The following is a 13,730-nucleotide window of genomic DNA, read 5'->3' as shown; positions in this document are numbered from 1 at the left end:
ACATATGTAACATACATACATACATATATACATTATACATATGTATACATATATACATACATACATACATATGTAACATACATACATACATATATACATATGTATACATATATACATACATACATAACAATATGTAACATACATACATACATATATGTTTATAAACATAAACATCCATACATATACAAACATACATAAAATTTTGTATACAAACATACAAAACAATATAAAACATACAATATAATAAACATAAGGTGCTTCACTTTTCCAGTGTAGTGTGAAATTGCAAGAACATGATGGAACCTTCCTGAATGTGGACCCCTTTGAAAGAAGACTCTCACTAGCACGTACACTAAGTGACCCAAAATATTTGCTGACACCGTCTTTAATGGGCACGTAATTTTGGTTCTTTATTCTACAGATAAAGTACTTCAGTAATATCGTCAGACCAGTAAAAAAAAAACCGAAAAAATAAAGGTTGGAACAGTAGATTCGATGGTGCAACCTTATGAGCGGGCCAAAGTCTGAAGCCTCGGCCTAGTGTCAGGTGTGCTTATATCTTTCTACGGACGTAAATGAACACTCGTTTTACTTTGTGCGCGTGTTGCACATCACGTGCAGCGAATTTCACCTTCCTGCACCTTGTATTTATTGTTATTAAAAAAAACGCTTCTGTACACCGCCCTTGAGGCTCGGTTTGCAAGCCACCGTCTACAGTTCCATTGGAAGAGACATAATTACTCTTTTATGGAAAATGTTTTTCAAGTTACTTTTATCCTCCAAAATAGACCTTTTTGAAATATCCTGTTGTATATCGTTTTGGTCCCGTTACTCAATGGTGAAGATTCATTTGAAAAATTAAATAAATTCTCGTTTCCGGATCCGTATTCGGATCTTCACCAAAATCGAATCAATTCGTCCTTGTCACACATGACAGGTCTCTTCATGGTGAAGGCACCAGACTCGTGATATACCAGGGTATAATGTCTGGTCTGGTCTTCACCTTGTGTCTGACTGTTAATGTGTGGATTGGTGTCTCCTGTAGACCAGACCATGTCGGGCAGGTACTGCACATCACCTCCCTAAAGGTCACTTGGTTTTTATCAACAATCCAGTAGCTACTGGGAGAAGCTCAGATTCCAGGAGTTTTAAATCCAAATCTTAATAACAATACGCTTGCTTGTTCGTGTGTCTGTCCATCCATCTGTCTGTAACATTCCGTTCCACTCATTGGTTAGACAGATAGCCTGACTCCGCCCACAATATATACTTGGGGAAAAAACAATCACAAGGTCGCCATGTTGGGGCTTCCTGCTACGCGAAGTCAGACTTATTTGGACTTTTCATATTCATGATCGCCATTGCACTCCCTATGAGTTTTCCCTTCATTGTAAAACGACCAAAGGTGCAAAATGATTTTGAGCTGATGTTAAAATCGGCCTCACCGATCAAGGTAGCGGTCTTGGTGTCTATAAACCGCCCAAATAACTGTGTGCCATTCTCTCAAGCAGGGATTAACCCAGGTCATTATAAAAGGTCTTTGTCCGAGGTCATTATTTACCTTTAACAATGTGTATATGAGCATCAGGAAGAAGATATTTGGTTTTGGGTCGATTACTGCTGTGGCGGACACAAAAGCCCACTGGCGTGGTGACATCATTCCACGCACCAAGTGGGCGGTGGCCACGCCCGAGGGGTAGGCGTGGCCTCATGATATACACCGGGCGACCAGCCCGGAGCAGTGTTACAGTGTGCTCTTACAATAAAGACGTTTATATGTTACAGCTTGTCCGCTTCCTCCTTGCTCACAAGGAGCGCGCGTAACGCTGCGCTTTACTGGTGACCCTCGACGTTGGATCTGCCGTAGCGATCCTTCCGAACACGACGCCATTGCAATGGCCAACGACAAGGCAATGGCGATTAAACTTCCCGAATTTTGGGAGGCCCAGGCCGAAGTCTGGTTCGTTCAAGCCGAAGCCCAATTTCAGCTTCGGCGCCTCACCAACGACGACCTGCGCTACTGCCATGTCGTCGCCTCCCTCGGGCCCGGCACGGCCGCTCGAGTTGTGTCCGTCCTTCGCCACCCACCGGACGGCCACAAGTACGAGGCACTCAAGCGGCTACTCCTAGCCACGTTCGGCCTCACGGACGACGCACGGGCCGACCGCCTCCTGGATCTCCCCGAGCTCGGTGAGACGCGCCCGTCGGTCCGAATGGACCATATGCTGTCACTGTTGGGCGACGAAGCCCCCGGTTCGCTATTCCGGGCGCTTTTCCGGCGCCAACTTCCAGCGCAGGTTCGCCTCGCGTTGGCCGGGACCGAGCTAACGGAACCCCGAGCATTGGCAGCCCAGGCGGACAGGTACTTCGCCGCTTCGGACACGCGGGCGAGCGTCGGCGTGGCCGTCACGGCCCTCGACGCTGATGTTCAGCAGCATGTTCCACAGCATCAGCTTCTACAGCGCGCTGATGTTCAGCAGCATGCTGATACGCACCTCGTGAACGCCGCCACGCCCCGCCCACCGCCGCGGCGAAAACCGCCAACGCGGGGAAACCCGCCAACTCCACCGGCCTGGCGGAGCCAGCCGCGCTCCTCCAGCTCCACCACCTGGTGCTGGTTCCACGCCAAGTTCGGCCACGAAGCTCGGCGGTGTCATCCGCCATGCTCCTTCAACGGGTCGGGAAACGCCCGGGCCGGCGCTCAATAGTGGCGATGAGCGCCGGCCGTTCGAACAGCCTGCTGTTCATAACGGACACCTTCTCCGGGCGCCGTTACCTGTGCGACACGGGAGCGCAGGTGAGTGTCATTCCCGCCGGCACGTCAGACAAGCACGCCGCGGGTGGGGGCCCCGCGCTGCTTGCCGCGAACGGGACGCCCATCCGTACGTACGGAAAACGCTGCCTCTCTCTGCGGTTTGGAGGGCAGGTTTTCCGATGGACGTTCGTCACCGCCGACATGCCCATGGCACTGCTTGGCGCGGACTTCCTGTGCGCGAATGGGCTCCTGGTCGACGTCAAGCGCAGACGGCTTGTCCAGGCCGAGACGTTCAGCTCGCTCGCTTGTGCGTTGCCCAGCTCAACGAGCGGCTTGCCAAGCGGCTTGCCGAACGATTCGGTTCCGGCCACGTTGGTCTGTACGCTTCCGGCAGCGGACGCATTCACCCGCCTCCTCGCCGGCTTCCCGGCCCTCACGCGGCCCACCTTCTCGGCGGGGGCCGTCAAGCACGGGGTGGCCCATCACATCCCCACCGTCGGGCCACCGGTCTACGCCCGGGCACGCCGCCTCGAGCCGACGAAGCTGGCGGTGGCAAAAGCGGCGTTCGCTACCCTGGAGCGACTCGGCATCGTTCGGCGCTCAGAGAGCGCTTGGGCGTCGCCGCTGCACATCGTGCCGAAGCCCGGCGGGGGATGGCGACCGTGCGGGGACTATCGCCATCTCAATGACGCCACGACTCCCGACCGCTACCCCGTCCCCCACATTCAGGACTTTTCCGCCCGTTTGGCGGGCAGGTCCTTCTTCTCGAAGGTGGACCTCATACGCGGCTACCATCAGGTCCCCGTCAGGCCGGAGGACGCCCCGAAGACGGCGGTCATCACGCCATTCGGACTCTTCGAGTTCCTGCGCATGCCCTTCGGTCTGAAGAATGCGGCTCAGGCGTTCCAGCGACTGATGGACAGCGTCCTGCGCGACTTGGATTTTGTCTACGTCTACCTGGACGATATCCTCGTCGCCAGCGCGTCCCGCGAAGAGCACCTACGCCACCTCCGCACGCTCTTCGAACGCCTGGGCCAGCATGGCCTGATTGTGAACCCCGCAAAGTGCCGGTTCGGCGCCGCCACAATCGATTTTCTGGGGCACCGTGTCACCAGGCATGGAGCCGTCCCCCTACCGGCCAAGGTGGAGGCGGTGAAGGGGTTTCCGCGCCCCCGCACGATCAGAGGGCTGCAGGAGTTCCTGGGCATGGTGAACTTTTGCCATCGGTTCCTGCCCCGTATCGCCCAGCTCCTGCGCCCCCTGCACGAAGCTCTCCGAGGTAAGCCGGGCAAAGGCGACGTTACCTGGACCGAGCAGATGGACGCGGCGTTCACGGGCGCGAAGCTCGCCTTGGCTAACGCCACCATGCTCGCGCACCCGGCGCCCGATGCACCGATCGCCCTCACCACCGATGCCTCGGACTACGCGGTGGGCGCGGTGCACGAGCAATGGGTGCGTGGAGCTTGGCAACCGCTGGCGTTCTTTAGCCGGCAGCTTCGCCCGCCCGAGCGCCGTTACAGTACCTTCGACCGCGAGTTGCTCGGACTTCACTTGGCGGTCAGGCACTTCTGCCATCTGCTCGAGGGCCGGGCGTTCACTGCCTTCGTCGACCACAAGCCGCTGATCTTTGCGATGGGCAAATTCACCGAGCCGTGGTCGGCCCGGCAGCAACGTCACCTCTCGGCCGTGTCCGAGTACACGACGGACATCCAGCACGTCGCGGGGAAGGACAACCCGGTGGCGGATTGCCTTTCCCGGGCCGTCGCCCACGCAGTCCACCTCGGCATCGACTATGCCCGGATGGCAGCAGACCAGGCCGCTGACCCCGACGTCCAGGCCTTGCGGACCGCCGTCACGGGCCTCCGCGTCACCGAGGTGCCGTTCGACGGCGCGGGCGCGGCCCTCTTGTGCGACGTCTCCCTCGGGCGTCCTCGCCCCATCGTGCCCGCGGGCTGGCAGCGCCAGGTGTTTGACGCCATCCACGGCCTGTCCCACCCGGGCGCGAGGGCCTCCCAAAGGCTGATCGCCGACAAGTTCGTCTGGCATGGCCTCCGGAAGGCCGTCCGCGGCTGGGCCAGGACGTGCCTCGCGTGCCAGCGCGCCAAGGTGCACCGGCACACCCAGGCCCCGTTGGCCCCGTTCACGGTGCCGGAACGCCGGTTTGACCACGTCCACGTGGACCTGGTGGGACCTCTGCCCCCCTCGCGGGGTTTCACCTACGTCCTCACCATGGTGGACCGCACCACCCGGTGGCCGGAGGCCGTGCCCTTGGCGTCGACAACGGCGGCCGATGTCGCGCAGGCTTTCATCGCCACCTGGGTCGCCCGGTTCGGCGCCCCCTCAGACATCTCATCCGACCGTGGCCCCCAGTTCACCTCGGAGCTCTGGGGGGCGGTTGCGCAGGGGCTCGGGGTCCGGCTGCACCGAACCACGGCCTACCACCCCCAGGCTAACGGCCTGTGTGAGCGATTTCACCGCTCATTGAAGGCCGCGCTCCGGGCCACCCTCCGCGACGGCGGCTGGGTCGACAGGCTCCCCTGGGTCCTGCTGGGCCTCCGGACGGCGGGCCTTTCCGCGTGCTGGAGACCGGGGCGAGATGCACTTCACCCTGGACATCGGCGGTACTCCTGACCGCGTTTCGGTAGACCGCCTCAAGCCGGCCCACCTCGATGTGGACCATCCACCGCCAGTGGCCCGACCCCCACGTCGGGGCCGCCCTCCTGCGGGCGGACCCCCGGCACCGCCCAGCCCCGCCGCCACGCCGCCCCCCGGTCCTGCACCCATCCCAGGGGCAGCCAGGGGCATCCCACCTGGCATCCCTGCACCCCGGACGCCGCCGATCGCCAGGGGGCGCTTCGGCCGGGTCATTCGTCTGCCCCGCAAACTGGCCCTCCAGGTGCGCGGGAATTCTGGGGGGGCGCGTGTGGCGGACACAAAAGCCCACTGGCGTGGTGACATCATTCCACGCACCAAGTGGGCGGTGGCCACGCCCGAGGGGTAGGCGTGGCCTCATGATATACACCGGGCGACCAGCCCGGAGCAGTGTTACAGTGTGCTCTTACAATAAAGACGTTTTTATGTTACCGCTTGTCCGCTTCCTCCTTGCTCACAAGCAGCGCGCGTAACGCCGCGCTTTACTGCCAAATATCTTTTCCGCATATCTCGTGGGATTGAGAATTGAACAGGTGACCATGATGGGTGGAGAGGAAGTTTGAGGTGCCTTAGGGTTGGGAAGGGGAGGATGAGGACTTGGGGTTGAAGGGGGGGGGGGGGTGAGAGCAATGATGGGATAGAATTGGGAGGGGAGATTGTGTCTTGGGAGGGGGGGGGGGGAGGGAATTATTGAGAACTTTGGTGGGGGTGGGGAGGGTGTGGATTGATGACTTAGGGTTTGGAGTGGGATGGTGCAGACTTGGGGTTGACGGGGTTGGGGGAACAAAGATGGGACAGATTTGGGAGGGGAGGTTGAGGCGTTGAGGGGAATGGGGGGTGGTGGGGGGAGTTTAGTTTTAGTGTGGGGGGGAGGGGGGTTGAAGGCTTGGAGTGGGGAAGGAATTGACGCCTTCGGGTTGGGAGGGTGAGGACTTGGGGTTGGCCGGCGGAGACCGAGGACATGGGGCTTTTGAGAAGTAGGGGTAGAAGTTGAGGACTTGAAATCACATTTTACATTTCGTGGAATTTCACAGGTCCCTGCTCATCCTTAATACTGTTACTTTCAGGTGGATTAGAAATCACCTTCACCTGGGTGCAGTTCACCGTCTTCACCACTAGGCCACCAATGTACCAGGTGATGTATTTTTTCCTACATTGAAAACCATTTGCCACAAATTGACTAAATCCTAGCAACATGATACATATTGTTGAATTATATATATATATATTTATTTACATTAATTTTTTTATTTATATATATTTATATGGCCATTGTTGCTCATGCAGGGGAAAGAGTTTCTCATGCAGACACGAGAGTCATAACGATGCAATCAATCAGATGCTCATGTTAGCAACTAACTCACATTTTCTCTTCAACCATCTTCCTTTTACTGATCAATAAGCGAAAACGATCTCCCGATAACCAAGTTTGCTTCTACTCTCTTTAATGACGTGGTTATTTTATCAGCTCTGTGGCCTCAGGGTGAATGAATTGCTCGTCATTCTCCAGATCAATGACCTACCCGAATATCACCATCCAGTGTCCCAGGTCTGCAAACGATTAGTGGCCCAACGAGTCCTGAGGTTGTGTCTTTGACACTATCATGACCGGAGAAGTACAACCACGTAATGCAAGGTGTGTCCTCCTTGGTGGGACCGGCTGACTCTGGGACAGACCAGTGGTATGTGAAGGTATGACCAGGTTCGACTGATGCACCTGGACGATCTGTGGGACGACATGCAAATCTTTCATCAACACCCCCATGATTATGATTATTTAGTTTTTTAATTTTACTGGGCGTGTTTAAGGTGTGAAAAACACTTAAAATAAATATATATACATATTATGTACATCAAGGTTCATTGAGTAATAGAAGGTGGAAGGTGGATCCAAGGTCATTCAAAGTTGCAATATAAAGAGACTTCCTGGAGTGACAGAGAAAGATGTGAGATTGTCTTGGGCTGCATGTTCCGTTCCAGGATGCAGACCAGACTAATCGATCACTGGGGTGAGGGACCCATTGAGGACATTCATCAGGTTTTTCTATATATTGGGAGTATAAAGTACAATCGTTTTTATTGACCACTAGAACACTAACAGGGAGCACCGACCTCCACGGGGAAAGCAGAAAAGACTAGAACAGCACCAGGTAGAGAGCACACCTCCGCCTGGTGAACAGGTTACGTTTTGTATTCCACTGATAGGCCGGATCTGGATTCGGACCTGAACCAAAATCGAATCGGCTTGTTCTTGTCAGACACCCAACCGGTCCACCAGGTTTGGTCCGAATCCGTCCACAACTTTTTGAAATATCGTGTCATATATCGGTTTTCGCCCCATCATTCAATGGCGAAGAATCACTTAAATTTTATTCCCCGATCCGGATCTTCACCAAAATTGAACCAATTCTTCCTGGTAACACACCCACGCATTCCACCAAATTTAGTCCGAATCCGTCCACAACGTTTTGAGATATCCTGTTCACAGGCAAAGAAACAGACAAACAAAACAGACAAGAAGGCATCAGGTAGTCGCCTTACAGGTGACGAAAATTGAGAGAATTGATTCATTGTGCAATTAAAATAAATAATAATCGTAAAATAATTGATTTCTAAAATCATTTGGCGAGAGATAACAAAGAGAGGGGGAGAGGGGAAAGAGGTTGAGAGAGGAAGGAGGAGAGGGGAGAGAGGGAGAGGGAGGGAGAGAGAGTGATGGAGAGATAAGGAAGAGAGAGTGAGAGGGTGAGAGAGGGCAGGGAGAGGGAGAGAGAGAGAGAGAGAGAGGGAGGAGGTAAAGAGGTTGAGAGAGGGAGGAGGAGAGGGAGAGAGAGGGAGAGGGAGAGAGAGAGGGCAAGGAGAGGGCAAGGAGAGAGAGAGAGAGCAGAGAGAGAGAGAGAGGGAGAGAGGGAGAGTGAGGGCAGGGAGAGAGAGAGGGAGAGTGAGGGCAGGGAGAGAGAGAGAGAGAGAGGGAGAGGGGAAAGAGGTTGAGAGAGGAAGGAGGAGAGGGGAGAGAGAGGGAGGGAGAGAGATAGTGATGGAGAGATAAAGAAGAGAGAGGGTGAGAGAGGACAGAGAGAGAGAGAGAGAGAGAGAGAGAGAGCAGGGAGAGAGAGAGAGAGGGAGGAGGGAAAGAGGTTGAGAGAGGGAGGAGGAGAGAGAGAGAGAGAGAGAGCAGGGAGAGAGAGAGAGAGAGAGAGAGAGAGGGAGGAGGGAGAGAGACAGAGAGAGAGGGAGGAGGGAAAGAGGTTGAGAGAGGGAGGAGGAGAGAGAGAGAGAGAGAGAGAGAGAGCAGGGAGAGAGAGAGAGAGGGAGGAGGGAAAGAGGTTGAGAGAGGGAGGAGGAGAGAGAGAGAGACAGAGCAGGGAGAGAGAGAGAGAGAGCAGGGAGAGAGAGAGAGGGAGGAGGGAAAGAGGTTGAGAGAGGGAGAGGGAGAGGGAGCGGGGAGTGATGGAGAGATAAGGAAGAGAGAGAGATTGAGAGGGTGAGAGAGGGAGGGTAAGGGAAGGAGAGGAAGGGAGGGAGTGGGGGGGGGGGGGGAGTTCCCCAGTGTATGCTGGGAGAGAAAAGAAGTTTGGTACTTTGTGTTAAACAATTAGAACTAAAGTCAAACTGAAAGTCCATGATCAGGAATTTGAAGATCAGGAAGTCTCTTTAATCTTACACGTCACTCCAGGGCTTCAAGAATGCCGTTCACTACCATCTCAGATCATCCCCGATCCACAACCATGATCTTTTCGACCTCCGTTAACCCCTCCCTAACCCCACCTCTTTCCAGGTTTCCAATCTTTCCTTCCACCTATGTGATTGATAACCATCTTGTTTACCCCTCCCCCCCCCCCCCCCCTCCACCTCCATCTCTTCCCCTGGCTCCCATTTTTTCCACATCCCTTATTTCTCCAACTCTCCCTCTGTTTTGTCCCTCACCCCTGCTGTTGGTGTGTCCCCCCCTCTATTTGTGTTATACCCTTCACTCTGTTACTTCCTGATCCATTCTGTGTTCTTGCTCCTCCATGAGCCTCGACAGTGCATCCAAAAACAAATGACTGACTTGTGTTTGGCTTTGATTATTGATCGTATTAGCTCCGTACAAACCATTTGAATATGTGAATAAGGAAGTCCTTCATGAGACCTGCAGACACTTCAAATGGGGGACAGCAGAGGATGCACGGGGTGCATATAGGAGGAAACTCCCAGGAGGGAAAACTGTGCATTTGGGATCAGGTGAGCTCGAGGGTTAGCATGGATTAACAGGTGAACGAGGGTTAACAAGGGTAGAAGAGATCATGGTTTTGGATGGGGGACGGTCTGAGAAAATAAAACGGCAGGTAGAGTCCAGGTAAACTTGAAATAGAGAATGATCATGTTTGGATACCTGCTTATGAAACAAAACACGTTCAAGCAGCTGCTTTGTCTCATTGTGATTCCATATTTAACGACACAAAGGAAGAATAAATGCTCAAGACGAACTTGCCGAGACAGGTGAAGGTGTTGAAAGGAGACGAATCAGAAAGGTCCGTATAAACCGGTACCTTTTTTTCAGTTGTATGCAACACGTTCAGGTTTCCATGCTCACCTGTAGCGTTGTCCTGGTACGGCACTCCCTCGTTTTCCTTGTTGTACGACAGGCCGTGCACCTGGATGCTGAACGTGTGAGTTGCTTTGTTCATGAACGTTACGGACAAAGAATCCCCGACTTCTGCTCGAATTGCTGGGCCTGCTCGACGCGCACACAAACAATTTGTTGTTAATTATAAAATAAAATAAAATAATAATTATTTGAAAATAAATAAAATTAAATCATAAATATTGTTAATTAATAATATTTTTTGATTTTAAGTCATCCCAATTTACAATACAGTGAGTGAGACAAATAAAATACTAATAATTGTATTGTTTTGGTTAAGTACAGCGACTTCAGAAAGTATTCACCCCCCTCGACTTTTTTCACATTTTCTTTTCTTAAAGCCTGAATTTAAAATGGATTAGATTGAGAGCTTTTTGTCACTGAGCGACACATCATACCCCATAATGTCAAAGTGGAATTTTCATTTTTTAGAAGTTAAAAAAAAAAATCTTGGAATCATACGAATGTAAACATAAGAATTTAAACAGACAAAAAACCCCCCCTATTTTGGGCCCCTGCCCCCTGTATATCCCTTTAAACCTCCAAACTGAAGGTTGTGGTCAGGCTTCATCAAAATAGTGTTTGTAGTTTCAGAGGAAAAAACAAATTCCTATTTTGTGGGGTCAAACCTGGATCTACTTTGACCCCCAATAGACCCCCTTAAACCCCGATCTTTTTAATGCCTGAACAAACTTGAGTCGCAACAAACCAAATATCATTTGTGCCAAGTTTGGTCACAATTCCTTCATCGGTTTTGGAGAAGTTGCAAGTGTTTATGGACGGACGGACGGACGGACTGACGGACGGACGAACTAATGGACGGACGGACTGATGGACGGACTGATGGACGGACTGATGGACGGGCTGATGGACAGACTGATGGACGGACTGATGGACGGACTGACGGACGGACTGATGGACGGGCTGATGGACGGACGGACGGACGGACTGACGGACGGACTGACTGACTGACGGACGGACTGATGGACGGACGGACTGATGGACGGACGGACGGACTGACTGACGGACGAACTGACGGACGGACTGATGGACGGATGGACGGATGGACGGACGGACTGACTGACGGACGAACTGACGGACGGACTGATGGACGGACGGACGGACGGACTGACTGACGGACGGACTGACTGACTGACGGACGGACTGACTGACTGACGGACGGACTGACTGACTGACGGACGGACGGACTGACGGACGAAGTAATGGATGGACGGACTGATAGACGGACTGATGGACAGACTGATGGACGGACTGATGGACGGACTGACGGACGGACTGATGGACGGACTGATGGACGGACGGACGGACGGACTGACGGACGGACTGACTGACTGACGGACGGACTGATGGACGGACGGACTGATGGACGGACTGATGGACGGACGGACGGACTGACTGACGGACTGACTGACTGACGGATGGACTGATGGACGGACAGACTGATGGACGGACTGATGGACGGACTGATGGACGGACTGACGGATGGACGGACTGATGGACGGACGGACGGACTGACGGACGGACTGACTGACTGACGGATGGACTGATGGACGGACGGACTGATGGACGGACTGATGGACGGACGGACGGACGGACTGACTGACGGACGAACTGATGGACGGACTGATGGACGGACTGATGGACGGACGGACGGACGGACGAACTGACGGACGGACTGATGGACGGACGGACGGACGGACTGACTGACTGACGGACGGACTGACTGACTGACTGACGGACGGACGGACTGACGGACGGACGAAGTAATGGACGGACGGACTGATGGACGGACTGATGGACGGACTGACGGACAGACTGATGGACGGACGGACTGACGGACGGACGGACTAATGGACGGATGGACTGATGGACGGACGGACTGATGGACGGACGGACTGATGGACGGACGGACGGACTGACGGACGGACTGACGGACTAATGGACGGACGGACTGATGGACGGACTGATGGACGGACTGACGGACGGACTGATGGACGGACGGACTGATGGACTGATGGACGACGCGCCGTCGCATAAGCTCCTCGGAACGACGTTCCAGGTGAGCTAATGATATTAATCAACTAACAGGGTTATCAAAGTAACTATTTCGACATAGAATGTTGATTTGTTTGATATAAAGAAATGTAACCATTTACCCTTCTGAAAGTGTTGAGTGACCTGTACCTGAACCCCCATATCATACTCTGGGTGGAACGTTTTTTACGAGACCGTCCTCAGCAGATGAGGGTGAGCAGGTGAGGGTGAGCAGGTGAGGGTGAATGGTAGCTTATCAAAGTTATCAATCTTGAATACTGGTGCTCCACAAGGCGGTGTATTGTCACCTCTACTGTTCAGTTTGTACACCAATGGATGCGTGGCTCTTAAAGAAGTTTGTAACTTTCTTAAGTAGGCAGACGATATCGCCATTGTTGGCTGTCTTTCCGATCAATCACCCTTTGTATCTTTACCTCGACGAGATTGACACATTGAACAAGTGGTGTGGGGACTTTTGTCTTACTCTGAATGTGGACAAAACAAAAGAGATGATTTTGGACTTTCGGAAAGGTCACAATCATGAGCCTGTAACCGTAAATGGTGATAAGGTGGAAATTGTTAGCAAATTTAAATACCTGGGCACCTTTATTGATAGGTGTGACACGTTAACTTTTGATGGAAATACTGATGCTGTGTACAACAGTACAAGAAATCAATACAAAGATTGTATCTTCTCAGGAAGTTGAATTCATTTGGTGTTGGCTCTCGTGTGATGCGGATGTTGACAAATTCCTTACTGATCACTGATCAGTGTTTTATCATTTCATTTGATTTCCTGGTACAGTTATCTTGATGTGCGGAATACGTCACGATTGAGAAAGATCATTACACTGGCATTTATAGCTGTAGGTGGGCCTTCTACCAGTCTGGAGTCTCGATACCTGCGAGCATTGAAAAGGAAGGTGGTGCAGGTGTGTGCCGATGAAAGTCATTTCTTGAACGGACTTTTTGAAAAACTGCCATCAGGGAGACACTTTCGTGTATGATTATGATGATTATGATGATTATGATGACTGTTTAGTCCATCTTCTACATTTTAGATATTTTTATTTTGTTTTCAAACATTTGAAAATTATGTTTGTTAATTAATGAATTAATTAATTAATTTTAGTTGACTTTTTGTTTTGTTATTCCCTTTGTGTTTTATGTTGTTATGATGGTTGACTGACGGAATCACCAAACAATAATTCCCCTGAATCTGGGACAATAAAGATTTTCTATGCATTGAAAGTGTTACCCAGAAGTCCCATGTGTTCCTCCTTCGGTCCTCGCTTCTGCGGAGTGGAGAAGTCGGAGTCCGTGTAACCACGATACACCGCCTTCCAGTAGCTGCCACCAAAGTGGTTTGACTCGTGATCAAAAAAAGGTGCTGAATCACTACAATCGTCAGACAAAAGGAGGTAAAAGCAGAAAAATTAGTAATTGGGGCCTCACAAGATTCTCATTGATGATTTATGGAACGAGAATGGGATGAGAATGAGGCAAAGGAAACATGATATATTGTTGTGATATATAACATGTGATATATTGTTTATGATATATAACATGTGATATATTGTTGTGATATATAACATGTGATATATTGTTTATGATATATAACATGTGATATATTGTTGTGAT

The 13,730-nt window shown here is 52.1% G+C and overlaps 1 protein-coding gene across 2 annotated transcripts in view; it reads right to left on the bottom strand.

The window, feature by feature from the left end:
• The window catches only part of LOC137438533 (ceruloplasmin), a 124,796-nt gene that overhangs the window by 44,994 nt on the left and 66,072 nt on the right, over positions 1-13,730 (bottom strand). For both annotated transcript variants that reach the window (XM_068133656.2, XM_068133658.2), the window contains exons 7-9: positions 13,348-13,487; positions 9,984-10,124; positions 6,931-7,133 (exon numbers count right to left, since the gene is read on the bottom strand). In XM_068133656.2, coding sequence (XP_067989757.2) covers positions 6,931-7,133; positions 9,984-10,124; positions 13,348-13,487 — 484 coding nt within the window. The remainder of the gene's footprint in view (positions 1-6,930; positions 7,134-9,983; positions 10,125-13,347; positions 13,488-13,730) is intronic.

This window comes from Myxine glutinosa, chromosome 13 (assembly GCF_964187855.1).
Source record: "Myxine glutinosa chromosome 13, kmMyxGlut1.1, whole genome shotgun sequence".
Lineage (NCBI taxonomy): Eukaryota > Metazoa > Chordata > Myxini > Myxiniformes > Myxinidae > Myxine > Myxine glutinosa.
Note: the sequence above shows the minus strand (reverse complement) of the source record. Positions and strands in the feature narration are given on the sequence as shown.